At 37.3% G+C, this 19,894-nt stretch overlaps 2 protein-coding genes across 12 annotated transcripts in view; one reads left to right on the forward strand and one right to left on the reverse strand.

The window, feature by feature from the left end:
• Lnx1 (ligand of numb-protein X 1) overlaps positions 1-12,165 on the forward strand; it is a 96,277-nt gene extending 84,112 nt beyond the window's left edge. The window contains exons 9-10 of the mRNA XM_008833328.3: positions 11,279-11,437; positions 11,788-12,165. Coding sequence (XP_008831550.1) covers positions 11,279-11,437; positions 11,788-11,923 — 295 coding nt within the window. The 3' untranslated portion in view covers positions 11,924-12,165. The remainder of the gene's footprint in view (positions 1-11,278; positions 11,438-11,787) is intronic.
• Positions 12,166-13,263: 1,098 nt separating this feature from the next.
• The window catches only part of Fip1l1 (factor interacting with PAPOLA and CPSF1), a 76,243-nt gene continuing 69,612 nt past the window's right edge, over positions 13,264-19,894 (reverse strand). For all 11 annotated transcript variants that reach the window (XM_008833330.3, XM_029563619.1, XM_008833336.3 and 8 more), the window contains 2 exons: positions 14,713-14,850; positions 13,264-13,845 (listed from right to left, as the gene is read on the reverse strand). In XM_008833330.3, coding sequence (XP_008831552.1) covers positions 13,698-13,845; positions 14,713-14,850 — 286 coding nt within the window. In that variant the 3' untranslated portion in view covers positions 13,264-13,697. The remainder of the gene's footprint in view (positions 13,846-14,712; positions 14,851-19,894) is intronic.

Consider the following 19,894-nt stretch of genomic DNA (forward strand, 5'->3'; position numbering starts at 1 on the left):
AACCTTTAAAAAAGATCTCCATTTCATTTTAGAATATATTGTACCTTGTAGAAAGACTCATTGTTTTTGCTATTAACACTGAGATGTTGGCGCATGCATCTCTAATCTGTATGTATCTGATTGTTACTAGTCATAATCAGTTGCACTTGGATCCTTGGCACCTGTGTATGTCTGTAAATTCATCAGGTAGATTTCAATGGTAATGTTTCTCACCTTTACCAATTAACATGTCATAAAATTTTATGCTTCCTCCTCAAATATAATACATTTTTTAATTTGTTTTTTTGTGTGTGTGTGTGTGTGTGTATGTATCACACAGAACATCCCAAACCATCTTATTCAACTATACACCCTTCCCAGATGGCACCCTCCCATAGCCTCCCTGCCCTGACTAGAGCCCTTATATTCTGATATCTCTGCTACTGTCTGCTGTTTTGTCGGCATCCCCAGCCATTCCCCACTACTTGCCCTTCTGATGAATCTACTCAGCCTATCCAGAGGGCTTTGTTTTAGGAGGGTAAGCTGTTCCTCATCTAGCAGCAATCAGTTGTCAATATTACTTTAGATAAGATTGGGGTCTGCTGTTCATTTTCCCACTTCTATGCTGGGTTACTATCTGGGAATCCCTTTGGCCACCATGGCCAAAAACTCCAAAGAAGGTATTGCCTGTCTGGCATTGTTGCTTGTTATGTAGCCTTTAGCTATACATATGGACTCTTATGAAATTATATTTGGTTATACTTTCCTTTGGAGTGTTTAAGGCCATACAGTTGGCCCAAATAAACCAATTTATTTTTACTCTTAAGGTCGTTTGAGGATCTGTTCCTCAGGGGTCACCTGGGCTTGAGAGGAGCCCCCAGCTCCTTTCTTTTACCAGTTCTACATATGTGAAGATAAGTCAAAGGTCCTGCTCGACCATGGTTGGCTTTGCTTGGAAGCAGGGAGGAAATGTTTCCTCTGTGTTGACCCTCCTCTTTGTAGACTGGACACTGGTTCAAATCCATCTGGTGGGGTCTCCTCGGCCTCCTTGATCAAGAGTACAGGTGACCCACCACAATTACAGGACATTTTGAGAGATGCTCATAGTCCCCTGGAACTAGTCAACCTGGGAGGGCAAGGAGCAAAAAGTGTCCTTTATGTCCCTCTGACCAAATTATTATAGGTCTCAAAGTATGTCTGTTAAACATCCAAAAAGGTTAGTTCCACCAGTCTGGTACTTTTATTTACTGTGTCATGTAGATAAATCTTGGGCAAAGACCAATTGTTCTCAGCTAAACCTTACCTAGACATATATTTCTTGATCTGCTATGTATAATTTGTCAGTAGGGTGTAGGAGTAATGTGGTTCCCTCTGGTTTTCAAAACTAGCTAGGCATTATTTATCGTTCGCATTGTCTCACCCCTCCATCATGGTTTTCCCACTTAAGGTGCCCCTATTTCCCCTCTTTCTCCCTTAGTAATAATACCCTTCTCCTACGGTCCTACCGCTCTTGAGCTCCTTCTTTCCCTTTATCCCCTAGGTGCCTTGTATACCCTTCCCTCCCCCCTCCCTTAAACGAACCCAATTTTTATCCATATCTCCCTTATTCAGGCCTGTTTTCTTCTGTTCTTCTCTTTCAGGTTCTTTCTTTTCCTTTACCTCCCTGTTTCCTTTCCATTATCCTGGTTCCTGTAGTTATATCTGGATACATACTCACTTATCAGGGTTTGGTTCTAGGGTCCACATATGAGGGAGAATATATGTCTATTTTTTTTTCTGAGTCTGTGTTATTTCACTTAGTATAATGAGATAAACATTTTTGATACATAAGCAGAACAACTGTTTGTTTTGCTTTGTTTCAGGACCTCCAGTTCAGAGAAAGCAGTTAATAAGTGTCTTTAAATGGCTTGAGCAGATTCATGTGCATATGCAGTAACAAAAATAAAGCCTTAAAAAGTATCAACACATACAGGAGCCAATTTAAAATGACCAAAGGAATTTATGTGAGTTACTTCCATGTGCTAAAGTTTATGAGGATGAACATCTGAGGTTTTGATTTCTCTTGGGATGATGGGGCCCAGTGACTGGTAGTCAGGATAGCACTGAATAATTTGTTGGGTGTGTACCTATGATCATTGAAGACATAACTAGGCAGTTAGCATGTTTATTTCCTTCTGTGAGAAGGCCAGGTAATTTTGTATGATATCAAATACTTTGAAATAAAAGCAGGGTAAGTTGTCTGTGAGGGAGGCTTTGACTGATAACAAAAAGGAGTCTGAGGAATGCCAAGATGGCTTGAAACAGTAGTGGAATGGCTTGAGCCATAATGGAAGAGCCAGTTAGCAAATTGAAGCGTTACTTAGGATGTAATTTGAAAGCAGAAAGATCAGTTAAGGTTTTGCTAGCTGGGTGGTGTTTGCTTCAGGGGTTATAAGAGAGTGTTGTAGTCCAACACCATCATGCCACTTAATGATTCCTTTGCCTGATTTGTTAGCTCCATCTGAAAAAACTGTTAGTTCATTAGAAATAAGATGTTTACTTATGGAAGAAAAGACTTGTATAGAAAGTAATAGAATTCCAAAAAGGGAGAAGTGAAAGGAAGCATGTTTTAAAAAAGCCAACAAAAGTTATTTGCCACTCTTCTGTGATCTATAAATGAAGTTAAAATTATTTTGAGATATGAATGGATAAATATCAAGATCTTGTATTGTAAGCTGGATGGTTGTGTTCAACCCTATTGAGTAAGAGTAATTAATTCTTTGTCTATAAATGGAGACAATCTTAAAAAAAAACAAAACTTCAGTATCCTCTTAAATATTGTAGCTGAAATGCCTTTTGGGAGGTACAAATGACATCCAGCCTCATCCTTCCTTGGTCCCTATGACAAACTGAGGTTGGATTTCCCCAAACTGCTGTCTAGGAAACCAGTGAGTTTATTAGACTTACTTACAGAGCAGTGGGTGAAGGTCTACTTATAGAAGTATGGGTAGTCCCCTCTTACAGCTGCACTGAAAAGTCTCCATCCAGGCATGGATCATAACTTCCCCACAACCACACAAAATGGTTAGAGACCCTCTGCATGGCTTCCTTAGTATATATATATATATATATACTTAGTATATATATATCCTTATCCCTGGAGCCCTTGTGCAACTAGGGATGACTGGTTGATTGGGTGGTGTGGATGGTGCTCCATGCCCCTCCTTTCTTGTGGAGCATAACATTCAACAAGCTTCGCTGTGATTATCCTAGGCAAGTGGGTGCAACCAAGCTTGAGAAGAAGGCATCTGTCCATGGTCTGTGTATCAGAGGACAGTCCTATGCAACAAGTATCCTCTCACTTATATAAGTATTTCCCAATAGAGGCCATATTTTATTCTCCAGTTTAACTTTAGGCCAGTCTTTCATGCAGAAAACCATTATATTTATTTTTCTTTGAGATCCAGTTTGAACAAATATAAGCTAATAGCACCTTGTCTCTCCCTTTCTACATATCCAAATTTGCCTTCTTTTGCGCTCCATAGCTATTTATTTTCTTCCTTTCATGAGTGAACATGAGAAAAGAGGACTTACCAGATTTGGTCAATTTTCTTACTGGCAACACCTGAGTTTTCCTGTATCTCATCTTTCTTTATTATCAGCCATAAAGAAGGCAGAGCCCATTTGGATTATTCAATCTTACTGATGTGACTCTAATACCCTATGATCTTAATTTTTAATTTTAATTTTATTCACTCATTTAGTTTTTGCCTGGTTAATCTGATCCTGCTTGTGCAGGACACACCATTCATAGAAGTCCAGGAGTAAATACTGGATTTACATGTATTAGGGAAGTCAGCCAACTTCTAATGATCATAAGATAAGGAGCATCTTGGTTCCCTTGTGGGTTAAAACATTAAAATACCCTTGAATGTACCTTTTGACCCTTTAAAAAATTATAATTTGCTGTCAAACATAACTGCTCAGGGTGAATCTTTTTAAAAGAGGGCTATCAGTCTAGCTGTCTGGATTAGAAAAGCCACATTATAATTTGCCACATGCAATCTTGAATTAAATACCCACAATTTAGAGACTATGGAATACAGAAAATAGCACCTAAAAGAACTTGGAAAAAAATATTAAAATGCTCCCTCTCTTTAGCCTGGCCATTTCATTTAAACTGGAAAATGAGTTCCAACGCATCATGATGACATAGAAACAAAACAAGCAAACAGCAAGGTAATTTTGAGGAATGAAAGGATAGTCTTTTAAAACTAGTCCTGGAGAGGCAGAGCAGAAAAGCCGGCATTATCAGCTTCTGCAGCTGCTGAGCTGGGGACACTTCTTACCTAAGCTAGGTACTACCATTGTCTTTTGGCCCAGGGAAAGGAGCTCCAGGGAAGGCAGCTTCATGGAAGTCAGCTCCATGGAAGGTAGGCAAATTAGGTGGAGGAGATGCGTGAGTTTCAATGAAAGGTTTCTTTGGAAGTATGCCTTTTCTCTCTTAATAAAGCTGTATATCTACTTTAATTTGGTTCCCAACAGTTAAATACTTCAACAGAACTGTTTCTAGGCAGTAGCTTAATTGATCACCAATTTTTTCCCCAAGATTATGAATTAAATGTCCCATGACTGGGAAACCAGGGAAAATATTTCTGAATAATATCTAAAAAACAAATTTGCTATGATGATGGTTTAGTTCCAGTTCCTTTAAGTAAATACATTAATTGCTATGCATGTGCACAAGATTCAGGAGATAAAAAAAAGCCCCATACTGAACATGGAAAGGTGAAAATGAAAGTGAAAATTTTGAGCACAGCTCCTTGCAGTTCAGGCTTGGTACACAGATAAAGCAAAAAAGTGAATTAAGAATTATTAAAGCTGTGCCAGTGCAAGTTATCAAGAAAGCCTTGTGCTTGCAGTCCTATCACTTACCCTCATGTATAACTAGGAACATCCAGTAATTCCTTTTTCCCTTGGGACTTCTCCAGAAGCTGACCCATGAGTTAGTGATAGTTCATGCTCTGGCATGAACTATCAAGGAAACCTTTGCCTTCAATCTCATACAACTTACAATGGATGAATTGGATGTTCTAGAATTTCCCTTTTTCCTTGGGACTTCCCTGGCTGCTGATTTGTGATTTTGAAGTAGAGAGCCTCTTCCTCACATGGGGCACCAACATATGGCATTTCTAAGCCACATTACAGTGACACTTACTCCTGAGCACCTGGTTCCTTCAGATGTCTCTTAGAACTGTGCTCCTGAGCTATGGTTTCACTCATTCTTTTACTGAAACAAAATTCCAGCATGAAATGGGGAAGTAGAAGTCAGGACCCAGTCTTATCAGAGAATCTTGTCTTTTGATTCCTAGGCCTAGAGTATCACACACGCAGTTTCTCCCATTGTTTTCAATGAACAAAGCACATTTTCAGCACTTCCATATGTAAAGCATGCATACCCATATTCATACTCTATCTTGGGTGGATGGCAAGGAGGGATCCTGAGGGATTACAAGTCACAAGAAGAGCACATATCTCAGTGAGCTTATTTATATTATAAACTAACTTTTTGGTTGACAAGTTAGGTAGAAGACTTCAGGCCAGATTATGTCTGTATTGTAAAAGTTATTCCTACAGTTTTCTAAAGTATTAGAGAAGACTAATATTGTTTTGTGCTTTTTTGCAAAACTTCTCAATGTTTGGCATAATAGAAGATAAGTGGATTCTTCTATTTGTTTATGTTTTCAATCTATGCTATCACCCATCACAGGGCTGCTGGGAAATTCCACTGTAGGCTTATAAGAAAAAGAGGGTGAAAAACGCAAACTGTGTCTTACTGCTATAAATTTTTCTTATGGTTTTTAGACTTCCTGAGAGGCACACACTTTTGGAGAAAAGTCTGTGATGGTTTGTAGCAGAATCACTGTGAATGGGAGAGTATAGGGCAGGTTATTGGAACATAAAGACTGAGGAAAGGGAGGGGAGTCCTTGAAACCATGAAAGAAAAGGGTCAAGCAATGAAAGACAGAAAATATCTACTGGACTTGGTCTAGTGGGGTGGTCAGGAACTTAAGCAGAACTTTCATGTGGAGACACTGAAGGTAAAGAAGTGGATAGCAGTGAGTTACAGGTAAAATTTAGGAGAAGGTAGCAAATTCTTAGAGAGTGACACAGAGCTGGGGATGTGGGAAAAGCCACTTAAAACAGTATTTTAGTCATCTTCCTCCACAGTCTCAGCCCAAATCTGTCATATCCTAGAACTGCCCATTCCCTTGAAATTATAGTCAGATGTTTGAATAAAGCTTGTCTTTTCTCAGTCCTTAGATTCTTCTACCTTTTCCTTCAGCCTGTCTTTACCTTCATCCTCCATCCCAACTCCTTTAGTCCATAGCTAATCACTTCAACTGTCTTTATTTAATGAATAATTTCCACTGACACAATTGCCCCTTTGGACCATCTGCCTGGTAGAATCACAGAATTATCTAATTGTACATTTCTCCAAGATTACAACCAGGTCTTAAGACACTGCTGGTAAACATCAAAAATTGACATCCTTTAAATTCAGTCACCACCTTCAGGTGAGCCTACAAAAGCTGGCCAAGTACTTTTTATTTTCTGCAGGATATATATATATATATATATATATATATATATATATATATATATATATATATATATATATTCCTATCTCCTATGACAGTTAAACCTTGAGCATCTCTACCTAATCTTTTTTTCTAGCAAATTCTTCTGTGTCACAAATTGAAATCCAACCCTCATAGATTACAGCTCACTTAACTTTGTCTTTAACCTCCTGTTTTGAGTCCATGCCCAGTGTTTCCTGTTGCAACCGTGAAAGAAGGTTTTCTAACAGTGACTCTTCATTCCCCTGCCTTCTCAGAACTCATCCCTCCTCTTCCTGTGGTTTTTGATCTCTCCTGTCATGACTTCATTTTGGCATTAGTTCAGTATGTTCAAGTTCCTCCCAAGTTAAAGTTATTGACACTGACTACATTTAGATGTTTTGATTCACTCAGCTCAGTGCATCTAACTTCTTTCCCCTTCCTACTCTTGTCACAAAATTACTCATTACCAAAGACCTGTGGATAGATGAACCCAATGGACATTATAGTCCTCTTCTTGCTTTTATAGTATTCTCCCATAGTGCCACCTGTATCATTGTCAATTATTAATATCCCTCAAATTGCCTTTTTTAGGCATTCCTCTCTTGACTCCCAGCTTTGATCGTTCCAGATCATTTACTTAGTGCCCCATTCAAACAGATTTTTTAAAAAAATTTCACTTGGTTTGGATGAGTACGCTTGTCTAGGTGGCTGAGTCCTCTAAAGAGATAATTTAATCACTGGCAGCAAGCCACAAGAAGCCCAGCAGAGAGATCTGTTAATACAAAGCCCTAATGTGTATACAAGCTTGAGATGCCCAGTCACAGTAAGAAACTCCATTCTATACACCAGAATTTAAGTTAGTGCGCATTTATTATTACTCCAACATCATAATCACCTGGACAAATACTTAAGTGTTAATGTATTTGTTACATAGGTCCTGCAGAAAATGAAAAGTACTTGGCCAGCTTTTGTGGACTCACCTGAAGGTGGCAACTGAATTTAAAGGATGTCAGTTTTTTGATGTTCACCAGCAGTGTCTTAAGACTCACTTTTAAATTAAGATCTTAAGAGTGGGCCCGAAGTCAGAGGACACTAACTCCCCTAGCTAGCTATTAGAACCCCCTGTCTCCCAGAACTGTGCTGATCGGTCTCTCATTTCTTCAACCTGTGCAGACAGAACTGTGTCCTCAAACTGTGCCAATGGAACTGTCTCTTGAACCCTGTTTCCCCCATTCTGTTCCCTGGTCAGGCCATACCCATAATTTATTCAAAATGGTTTCTCCATCTTCATTTGGGAAGTTCAAGTTCAGCAGACCATTTAGTCTTTCCTCCCTAGCTCACATCTTTCCCAATCTCCGCTGTGTCCAAGAAAGATGAATGAGTGTGCTGCTTGCAGCACTTTGATATGTTAATTCTCAAGCATACCCCCATCCATCTATTATCTTTTTGGGTGGAACACCAAACTGAGGTTGCCAAAGGAGACACCCTGGCCATCAGATCTGAGAGCAAGCACATGATTTTGCTGGGGTTAATAAAAAGTCATTACTTCAGATTATGTCCATTAATAAAAGTCATTCCTACAAGTGGTAATTAGTTACAAGTACATTAGGGTCAAAAAGTTAAAACCTGAGCACAGACAGGGCTAACAAAACAAGGTAGCATTTTTGTATAAAAACAAATACTAGTTGCAGGTTTAATTTTCTGTACTCAGGATAAACTTCATCTGTCTTCCCAACAGCTGTCATTGCTATTTTTCTTCTATAAATACAGTTATTTTCAGATTTTGGGGTGCTGATTTGTAATTCCAATACGAAAAGTGTTAAAAAAAAAAAAGTCAAATTAAGGCCAAACCATTCAAAAATGGCAAATTCTGTATGAGTCAGATAATACAATGATCCAAATTATGGTCAACTAATTCATACAATTCTTGGTGCTTTACACCATGAAAAGTATTTTAAGATTCAAAACAGTAAGAAATATGGTTTTTAAAGCTAGCTTGGTTGGTGTCACTTTGTTTTAATGCTAGACTTTTGTTTTTCACTTAGAAAGCTAGGCCTTCCTTTTCAGTATTCCCGACTTAGCCCCGAGCAAGGCAGTGGTCTCAAATGCTTTGACTAAATAGGTCTATGAGGAGGAACAGAGAAAATTTAGAAATATCTTAGCTTCTTGAGCAGCTCAACACTTCCTTGTACTCAACTTATTCAATGGAGTTAAATTTATTTGTGAGGTAACCACAATTTTCTCACTGGAAAAAATGACCAAAGTCCTTGCCATTCCTTATACTATGCCAAGTCTTTTTTTCAATTAGGCCTAAATTGAGAGAATGAGCTCACAGTAGGAAAAAAGGGCACATTTACATTCAGAGGGTTAAGTCACTTCATTTTGAAAGGTTACTTGATGGAAAACAGCTGCCAGGTTACCCAGTGGGAAATGAAGTAATTCAATGTTAAGAAAAGAATGTTCGTCCATCAGTCACAACTAACCTGTATGACTTTGAGTTTAACATACTGAGTTCTTATTTTCAACACAGTTAAATGAAAATAATAAAACCATAGCAACACTGGTGCCTACTTGAATAGAGGATACTCCGGTATCCTGTTTCCAGACTGAGGTTTCTCATATTCACCAATGTCCAGAGTCTAGAGCACCATATACATTCAAACATTTGAAAGATGACCCAAGCAGATACTTTCTCTCTACTATGAAGAGTCTAGGAAAATAAACACACTTACAACTTTAGAGTAGGCTGAAAACTTGGTAGATGATTACCTTTATAGCTGGTCCACATAAAATATTCACTGATGGTCAACTAACGGCCATGGAGAGACACTAAAAAAAAATAAGGGTCAAAAGAATGAAAGCTGGGTGTGCTGACATACACCTTTTAATCCCAGCACTTGGGAGGCAGAGGCAGGTGGATCTCTGTGATATTGAGGCCAGCCTGGTCTAGAGTTGAGTTCCAGGCCAGCTGGGGCTACAAGATACCCTGTCTCAAAAAACAAAATGGAAAACAAAAGAACAGAAAAAAACAAAAAGAATGGGAAACATTGCAGTTTCAAGGATTGCTCAATGTACCTATTTGTATGTTTTAAAGAGCTATGGCTGGAAAATGTTGAGTGATTTGATCAGGCCTTTGGATAGGAATCATCTAATTACTTACTACCTTTCTCCAAAATATTGGGCAAAGGTAAGAATGTGATGCTTTTCTGAGAAGTCAGTGAACTGTTATGTACCATGCATGAGGTACCCAGTAGAGCACAGTTCCTAAAGGATGAATGTGCTACCAACAGAAAGGTTAACTGTGAAATATAACAAGTTAAATATTTAGCAATAAAAATGTTTTCACTAAATAAAATTCACACCTTTGCTAGCATTTCAATGAAAGAAATTATACATAGTGTGACAATGGATATAAAATAAAAATGGAAATGGAGTGGAACTTTTAACACATTTTGAAAGTATTCACCAAAACCCCAAGGCTTGTTTTATTTAAAATCAAAGCAACAGAAAACAAAACAACAACAAAAAAATCGGTAAGAAAGGCCAGTAGCCAATGTAACTTCATTGCTTGATATTTACAAGATCATTTTTATTGGTTATCAAAAGGCAATTATTTTAGGGTACAGTCTAAAACATAACAGCCAGATCTTCATTCTTACCAACATAAAAAAGCTAGCTTCTGGTTAAACAAATTCCTGAACTACAGATACACATATGGCAGACAGGGGATCTTAAGAGCAAAATCCAGCCCTGACACATCCCTCGACTACATCTGGAACAGTCTGCACTCAGCTTGCACACATATGAACACTGGCCATCGAATAGCAAAAGAATTTCATTTTCTTAGTCGTGGATTCTACTCATTTACAGAAGAGTTGTGGTTTTCCCTTCTCTGATTCCGTTTGTTCAGCTTATGCTACTTTGATTTTATTATAGTACTTTAAGATGTTGTATGTATGAGTGTATTGCCTGCATGTATGTAAGTGCATCTGTGATGTGCAATGCCTGTGGAGGTCAGAAGAGGTCGGATTCCCCTGGAACTGGAGTTATGAACAGTTGCTAGCCACCATGTGGGTGCTGGGAATCAAACCTGGGTCCCCTGCAAGAGCAGCCAGTGCTCTTAACAAGAACCATCTCTCCAGTCCCATGATTTTCTTATAGTTATTCTTATACTCACTGAATATGCCCAGTAGGCTTCTCTGAAGTTTACATAAGCATACATTTTATTTTACAAGTGCCAAAGGAAATGCCACAACTTAAGGAAGTTAATTAATTAGCATAAGTTAAATTATTTTCCTTGAGATCACTGATTCAAAAGAATGTTCTCATTAAGAATTATGTAAACTCACAAGTAAACAAAAATGATATACTTTAAGTATGTTCCAATTTGGTTTATATCACATTAGGTGTATCCAACTTTTGGCTCATGTAAATTCAGGCATTACGGTGTCCTTAGCCAAAAATATGGCCATCTTTCTCAGTGAACGTACAAACAGAACATATCTGAAGTTATTTTGCTGTATTGTGCTCAGCTATGGAAAACAGGATCAAATACAAAAAGTCAGCCAACAGCATGAAGGCTACTGTGAATTCTGAGATATATGCAGTGGTACTTCACTGTAAAAATGCCAAAAGGAATGGGAGAAGTCACAACTAGTAAACATAACTGCACACATGCTGATTACACTCTATTTCAGGTACTTATGCAACTGTAAAGATGTCATATTACGAAGAAACACAGCTGGAAGTCTGGGCTTCTGCATTGTAGGAGGCTATGAAGAATACAATGGCAACAAACCTTTTTTTATCAAATCCATTGTTGAAGGAACACCAGCATACAATGATGGAAGAATCAGGTAATAATTACTTGTCAAAAACACTTATGTTCAAATATTTTGTTTCCTTCATGTAAAAGCTTGGCCCCACTTGAATTACTATACCTTCTTTAAGAGTGTAAGATTTAAACAGGTGTATCATTTAACTTGTAACAAATTCAAAATTACAAACCCTCCTGGTCCCATACTGCAATTTCCTATACTACTATTCTCCAAAGCAAGCTGAATGGAGCTTGGAGCATTTAAGTGAGGAGGAAAAAGACAATTAGAATTAAAATGGACAAATATAGCAAAACTAGGACCACCACAATAAACCTGGATTAACTCCAACCATGAAATAAATACTAATGATGTTATCTTGTTTTCTTTAGATGTGGCGACATTCTTCTTGCTGTCAATGGCAGAAGTACATCAGGCATGGTACACGCTTGCTTGGCAAGGATGCTGAAAGAACTTAAAGGAAGAATTACTCTTACTATTGTTTCTTGGCCTGGTACTTTTTTATAAAATCAATGATGGATGTTGGAACACAGAAAAATCACCGATAGGCTATGTGAAATAATAGATTTATCCTGTCAATTTTTATATTTAAAAAATAGATTATTTAAAAAATCAGGAAAAGTATGATCTAGTGAGAACAAGTTACACCTCAGCGAGTATTCTTAAAAATTACTGATAGTGCCGGGCATGGTGGCGCACACCTTTAGTCCCAGCACTTGGGAGGCAGAGGCAGGCAGATCTCTGTGAGTTTGAGGCCAGCCTGGTCTACATAGTGAGTTCCAGGCTAACTGGGGCTACAGGGACACCCTGTCTCAAAAAATCAAAAAATAAATAAATGACTCTGGGATTGGATGAGAACATTATTCAGTGTGGAGCATATCTCATTGTTCCACAACTTTAAGTTTATATTTTTCTATTCAATAAAAAGCCCATAAAAAAATAAAGTGGTTTGTATGCCCCACTGAATTCAAATCAATTTAAATGAAAGAATGTTATATGCTGAGTTCACAAAAGAGTACATTATGGGCATTTTTAATTCAAAAGCAGAGGATTTAAAAAATGCATTGCTGAGAAATGTTCATGAAATGAGAAATAAATATTTTTCAAAAACTATAGCTATCTTTTTCTATGTGTTTCTAGGTAAGTTTACTTCAATTATCACCATTTAAAAGACCTAGTAGGGGCTGGAGAGATGGCTCAGCGGTTAAGAGTACTGACTGCTCTTGCAGAGGACCCAGGTTCAATTCCCAGCACCCACATGGCGGCTATGAACCGTCTTTAACTCCAGTTCCAAGGAAATCCAAAGCCCTCTTCTGACCTCTGCAGCACTGCACAATACAGGTGCACTCATGTACATGCAGGTAATACACACATACACATAAAAATAAAAATATAAATATTTAAAAAAAAAAGACGTAGTAATTCATTTAAACACCCAGGTACTTGTTACCATCATTGACCTGCAATTTCTCCCAGGGTCATCCCAGAGTTTTAAGCTTGTTTTCTTAATTTTAATAAGAAATGACTGATCTAACACTATTGTCATTGAGCTTACTTTTATTCACAATATACTGTATATAAAACCCCAGATCCCTCTCTACCAATCAATGGGCCTTAGAAAACTTAAGACATCTCTTGATACTGGCTCAGAGAGACAGCCATGAGGTGGTTCAACTTTGTGCCATATTGATGAGTGTCTATGTGTCTGCTGGAAAGAAGGTGCAACATAGCAGGGGTCACCCAAACGCCTTGTTCATTTTAGCAACATGAATATTCAAGTGCCCCATTTAGTTTTACCATGGACTCAAACATTGAAAACCTGTTATCAGAAACTGAGATATCAAAACCATATATAATTTCTTTAATATGCAGGAGTATCACAGTAGGAATGATAAAGACTAGTTTAATTTCAAGATAGAGAGGGGTCTTACAGTATACCTCTTCTGAAACTGGCATTCAATCAACAAGAAAATTGGCCATGGTGGGTCTTTGACCTTCATCAGTCCAGTGTATATACAGAGTTAAACTTACCTCTAAAGCCCCTCATGACTCAGTCACATGACTTTCTTGGATATAAAGTAATTTCTGTCTTTTATTTAAATATTACAAGACAAAGATTTTTAATTTAACACGAAAAATGCACACTTTTATTTTGAAAAAAAAATTAACTTTTCATTCTAACAGAACAAGATTAAAGGTAAATTTCTTAAACATTATCCAGAAAAATAAGGAGATCTGTAGTACGTATTTCTGGGACTGATACATGGAGGCAAAGCCATGTCTACTCGGCAGGTGCGGCTTCAGTGCTCTCCTGCTCGGGAACAGGCTCGCTGCCGGCCTCTTTTCCTTCTTTGCTTCTTTTTGATTTTTTGTGCTTGTGTCGCCTGTGACTGTCCCCTTCTTCACTCTCATGACGACGTCTACTGTTACTGCAGAAAAAAAAAATGTTGTTAAATAATGCCTAACTATCTAATTAGTGACAAATTTCAATCAGGTCTAAGTAAATTATCAATGTAATACTGGGTTTACGATAAATATATTTTGGAGTCATCTTTTGAGACTTTATGCATAAATTAACATTATAGGGTTATCTTTACTGTTATTATCCCAAATTCCCAGTGCTCATTTACTTTCTTTGTTCTGAAAGACTAATTCCAAGTCAGAAACCAGAGCACTAAGAAGAGGAAATACTGCTTTTTAGGGTGAATTTTCAGATAAAATGGGCTTTAAAATCGATGCTAATTTTTTTGTTGAGACTACAGGCCCTGAATTTTTTTTTCTTTGATCCAAACAGTATTTTAATATCTACTATAAAGATTTGTTCATATGACAAAATTCCCCTTTCCAAAGAGATTTTAATATTTTAGTTCTTATTTTTACTTTATGTGTATGAGTGTATTGCCTGCGTGTGTGTAAGTGCACCCGTGTTGTGCAGTGCCCATGGAGGTCAGAAGAGGACACTGAATTCCCTTGGACCTGGAGTTACGGACAGTTGTTAGCCACCATGTAGGTACTGGGCAGCCAGTGCTCTTAACAGCTGAGCCATTTCTCTAGCCCCTCCAAAGAGATATTTTAACAACCCCCCAATATCTCATTTTTATTTCATGCTAATTTTATCTGGGAGATAGTAGATTTAAAACGTGGTGAGCACACATGGAAGCAGCTAAAACAGATGATTCGCAATCTTCCAGTTAGGAACATGTATATTCTATTGGCTATTGGAAATGTTTTCACCTCCTGAGGTCAGTCTCCCCCATTAGCTTCGAGCTGATTCACTATTTTATTAAAGGGCAAACCTGCGAGATGACTTGTGTCTAGTTTCTTCTTTTTCTCTGTGTCGTCTTTCTCTGTGTCGTTCTTCTTTCTCTCGACTCGCTCTATGACGCTCATAGCCTCTTTCTGCATATTCTCTGTATCTGTACCGTTCTTCATCACTACAATAGAAATGAACTGTAAACTAAAGATCTCTGAAGCCTAACAAGCCCCCATGTTAACTCCTTACAGTAGAAAACAAATGTGCTTGACTGAGTCCCAAATCAGTGCCACATCTAACCATGAGAGCACAGTATACAATACTAGCCAACACATTACATCTGTTCTGTGCTATCAAAGTTTTTATAACAGATTTCATATTATGTTCTGATTTTTTATTTCTGAAAAAAAATGATACCTATAGCTGGATTAAAATTTAATCAGTTTTAGTTTCTCTTTTTCCTATTTTATAAGTAAAAGTATATTCATATATCTCAGTTTTCTACAAAAAACTTGTTATTTGAGAAAAAAAAACTAGTCACAAAGTGAAGATTCTAAAAATATATGGATCACAATGGCCACAAGGTATAGAAGGCAGATAAAGATTTCTTTTTTAAAATAAAGGTTTTATTTTTATCATACCAATAGAACTAGTATAACATTTACCAAGTAGAGAGGCAGAACCATGAAGAAGAGACATCAAACTAACTTCTACAATACCCACAGAGAACACACATCCTAATTATTTCATACTGCATGTGTGTTGGGGAGAACAGATGACTAAGAACTTCAAACACATAAAATACAAGTTATAGCTCTATTTTCTGACTTTTGAATAGATTTACAGACTATAATAATAAAATGATCATCAGAGGGCTTTTTTTTAAAATTTCTCTAGACCTTTCCCTTAAGTTATATCCTTAACTGACATTCTTTTCTCCATCTTTTTCTTTCTCCCTCCTTCTTTTTTTTTTTTTTTTTTTTTTTTTTTTTTTTTTTTAAAAAAAAAAAAAAAAACCCTCAATTTCAAAGAGATCTGCCTGCCTCTGCCTCTGCCTCCCAAGTGCTGAGATTAAAGGTCTGCACCACCAGGCCTGGCTTTCCATCTTTCGAGTCTGTCTGTTTTTGTTTTTCTTTTCCTTTTTGTTTTTGAGCCAGGATCTTGCTATGTAGTCCAAGCCGGCACTGAACTCACTATTCTCTTGCCTCACTTTCTGAATGCAAGATTACAAGCATATACTACCATGCCTGGCTTTTGCCTTTTTAATGTGTATAGCATAGAAATCAACATTTCTAAAACCTCATATAAGTAAATTCTCTCATTTAAAATAAACATCTTTAGAACAATGCTGAAAAGTTTTGGTTTCCAGAAATAGGTTCAATACAAATTATCAGTAATTTGTATGAGGCAACAAGGTGTGCAGAGTGTGAATGGGAATAAGAGAACATATAAAAAAGAACAAAGCAGCCTGTTTTCTCCTAGCAAAAGGAGTGACTTAGCAATGCTGTGCTTACTGCCAGAACATACTGCTGTCCAAAATAACCTGTGCTATATCAGTGTTTAAGAACACTGGCTGCTTTTGCAGAGGACCTGGGTTCGATTCCTGGCACCTATATGGTGGCTAACAACAACTCCAGTTCCTGGGATCCAATGCCCTCTTCTGACCTCTGCAGGCATTGCACAACATGAGTGCACTTACATATGTGTAGGCAGTACATTCATACACATAAAATTAGAAAATCAAAAAAAAAAAAAAAAAAAAAAATGCCATCTTATAGGAAATATACCACGAGGCAATGGAGGGAAAAAAAGAATTTTCACCACCACCCCTCTCTTGCATTTCTAAAAAAAAAAAAAAAGTATGCCATCTGATAGGCAATGTACCATGAGGCAATGGAGAGTAACAGAGTATTTCCAGCACATCCTGACTCTGGACTTACTGAGAGATCTGGGATGTTATTTAACCTCTCTAAATCTCGGTTTTCTCATCTATGAAACTGGCAACAATCTACTTTTAGGTTTCTATAGATGACAATAATATTCAATGTAGGGCTTGGTATGAGGACAGGGAGTTGAAGCCAAGCATGGTGGCACATGCCTTCAATTCTAGCATTTGGAAGGCAGAGACAGGCAGATCTCAGTGAGTTCAAGTCCAGCTTGGTCTACATAGCAAGTTCTAGGCCAGCCAGGGCTACATAGTTTGAACCTGTCTCAAAAAACAAAACAACAGAAAAAGAGTAGGCAGTCAATAAATGGAATTCTTGAGGCTGGCAAGATGGCTTAGCAGTAAAGGTGCCTGCTGCCAAGCCTGATGATCTGAGTTTTAGCTCCATGTCCTACATGACAGAGCCAGAGAACTGACTCCTGGAAGCTGTTCTGTGACTTCCACTCAGGCGTTGTCACTCTCTCTCACACACACACACACACACACGATGTAATTTTTAAAAAATAATATATAAATGGAATTCTTTAGTGGATTTGGTACTTAATTTTTCAGAAGCAGAACAGTTCCTATAAAGGTTATTGCCCCACTAATTAATTACTATTTCTCTGAAGAATAATTAGCACAGTAACAAATATTATAATTAACTCCTATTAAAAATTAGTCTATTTTTTTGTAATGACTCCAACTACATTTACATAAAAATAATGAAGGTCAGTTATTTCACAGTTTTGCCATTTGTAGCCTTCTTTTTCCCCCTTTGCCCTAAAAGCTGACTCTTGCTTCTTTTGGGGCTTTTACATTCTGTAGGCTGCCGTATGATGGCAGTCTAACAACAGACTGTTGAAGAATTGGCCCAGCACACAAAATAGAAGCAGCCTCTTTCTATCCCCTCATCTTGTAAGTGCTGTAAGTGCAAAGGTTTCTCTAGGGCTGGAAATCATTAGAGCTCATTTCCAATATCCTACAATAACCAGCCTTCTTTCTGGCCCACAATTAAACTGCCTAAAACACAGATGTTAAAAGTAGTGTGTAATTTTCAAAACAATGACCCTGTAATTTGTAATCCAACACATATTATATACCATATTGCTTTTTGGACATTTTTGTCAGTCTTTAGAAACAAACAGCTTTTACTTCATTTGTATCAAAGTACATTTTCCCCATAGGATAATTCAGAACACACAAAATTCTTCCACCTTTTGCCTTTCTAGACTCGCAAAGTTTTAGTCAAATTCAAGTTAATGTCATACAGTTCAGCAACCTGAAAAATCAAACATGATTTTTCAATAACATTTTTAGGTTTCAACAAAAATGAAGCAACATCTGTGCAAACGAAATACAAGAACCAGAATCTAGTTTCAACTTTTCTAAAACAGTGTATATTTATACTAAGAAAACTTATGTACTCTACCCAAGTAATCCATTTAAATCTTCGCTTCTATTAATTTTTTGCACTAAGTTCCTTTGCTGTGGCATGCACATTCTAGAGATAACACTGCTAGTTAAAATAGTCATTTGACCTGTACTAGAAACAAAATTTTGAAAAATTCAGTCCTTCAACTAAAACAGAATCATGAATTTAAGTGGCTACAGTCAACAGCACATGTCCGACCATGCAAACAAAAAGCTTCTCTTACTTACATACCCAGACACTATTTACCTATTTGGTCAATAAAATTTTATTAAGTACCTATAATGTTTAAGTCACGTTATAAGTCAAAAAGGGTTGGTGAAAAGACATTTAAGCCATCTTTTTCAGTTTTTTCTTGTATACCCTTTGACTAGGAAAACTAGTTCTAGTCAGATTAACAATACTATGAAGTTTGATCTGTACGGACAATTTATGAATAATTGTTTATCTTCAGGATGTAACACTTCTGGCTTAGAACAGGGGCTCAAAAATGTCAACTACATGAATGAGTGAATTTTAAAAATTCAACTGCGTAGAGAGGACAAAGGAGAAAAATTTAATTGATTTTTTTAAAGCTATCTAATTTTAATACTAAAAAGAAATGTAAATGATCCCTCAACCACATCTCCAATAGTTAGCATGGCTCTGCTAGTACTTTAATTTCTCCAAGCTGCCTTATAATATCCTCATCTTCAGACTCTTTAGATCAAGTTTTATGATTATAAAACTACATCTTGGGGCTGGAGATGACTCGGGGGTTAAGAGCACTGGCTGCTCTTGCAGAGGACCCTGGTTCAGTTCCACATCCACAGGTCCAGCATCCACATGGCAGCTCACAATCTTCTGAAACTTCAGTTCCAAGGAATCCAAGCCCTTTTCTAGCCTCCCTGGGAACAAGGTATACACATGGCACACACAAACATATATGCAGGCAAAACACACACACAAAAATAATAAATCTTTAAGAAGAAAATGGGGGAGGGGAGGTCTGGAGAGATGGCTCAATGGTTAAGAGAACTGGTTGCTGTTGCAGAGGACCAGAGTTCAAGTCCCAGAACCCACATGGTAGCTAACAACTATCTATAACTCCAGTTCCAGGGGATCCAGTGCCTGCTATGTCCTCCAAGGGAACCGCATGCACAGGTGCACTTATATACATGTAAGAAAACATACCCATACACATAAAAATTAAAGAAAAAAAGTTTGATACCTAATAAGAACAAATTCTACCTAAAGCAGGCACACATTCACACTCTGAAGGAATACATTGCTTCACTTCACCTAGCATAATAATTACTTCAAAAAGATTAAAAGATTAATACCTGACATTTATATATCTTCTCCAGAAAACAGGTAGTGAAACAACATTATGTTTCACTTCAATCTATACTGTGGGGTACCTAAAACGGTGGGTTATTAAGGAAGATGGGAAAATTGATGTTCAGTGTGATAATGATTTTCTTTCATTGCAAGATTTGTCTAGATAAGTTTCTCCAACAGTTTTCAAATCGCTTTCTTTTCTATTATATTTGATTGTAAATTATTGATTCACTTACACATTTACTATGTGTGTTAGGCATTACTATACAAAGTAATGAGGGTACAGATTTTAAAAAAATACACTGTGATGTCAGACAGATGTGATTTAAGGAAAATAAAGGGAGCATGTGAAGGAAATAATCTCTTCAGTCTTTAAGATTTGGTATAGTTGGGGATAAAGATATGAACTAGATATTGAGAAGATGAACAGAAGTTAGTGAGACTGAGGAGAAAAATGGGAGCTAAAAGTATGTTGCTACAAATATGAAGCATTGACTGGAGAAAACAGGGGTTAAAACATACAAGAATGCACTGAGACCAGACTGCAAA

This window comes from Nannospalax galili, unplaced genomic scaffold (assembly GCF_000622305.1).
Source record: "Nannospalax galili isolate Female #2095 unplaced genomic scaffold, S.galili_v1.0 scaffold433, whole genome shotgun sequence".
NCBI lineage: Eukaryota > Metazoa > Chordata > Mammalia > Rodentia > Spalacidae > Nannospalax > Nannospalax galili.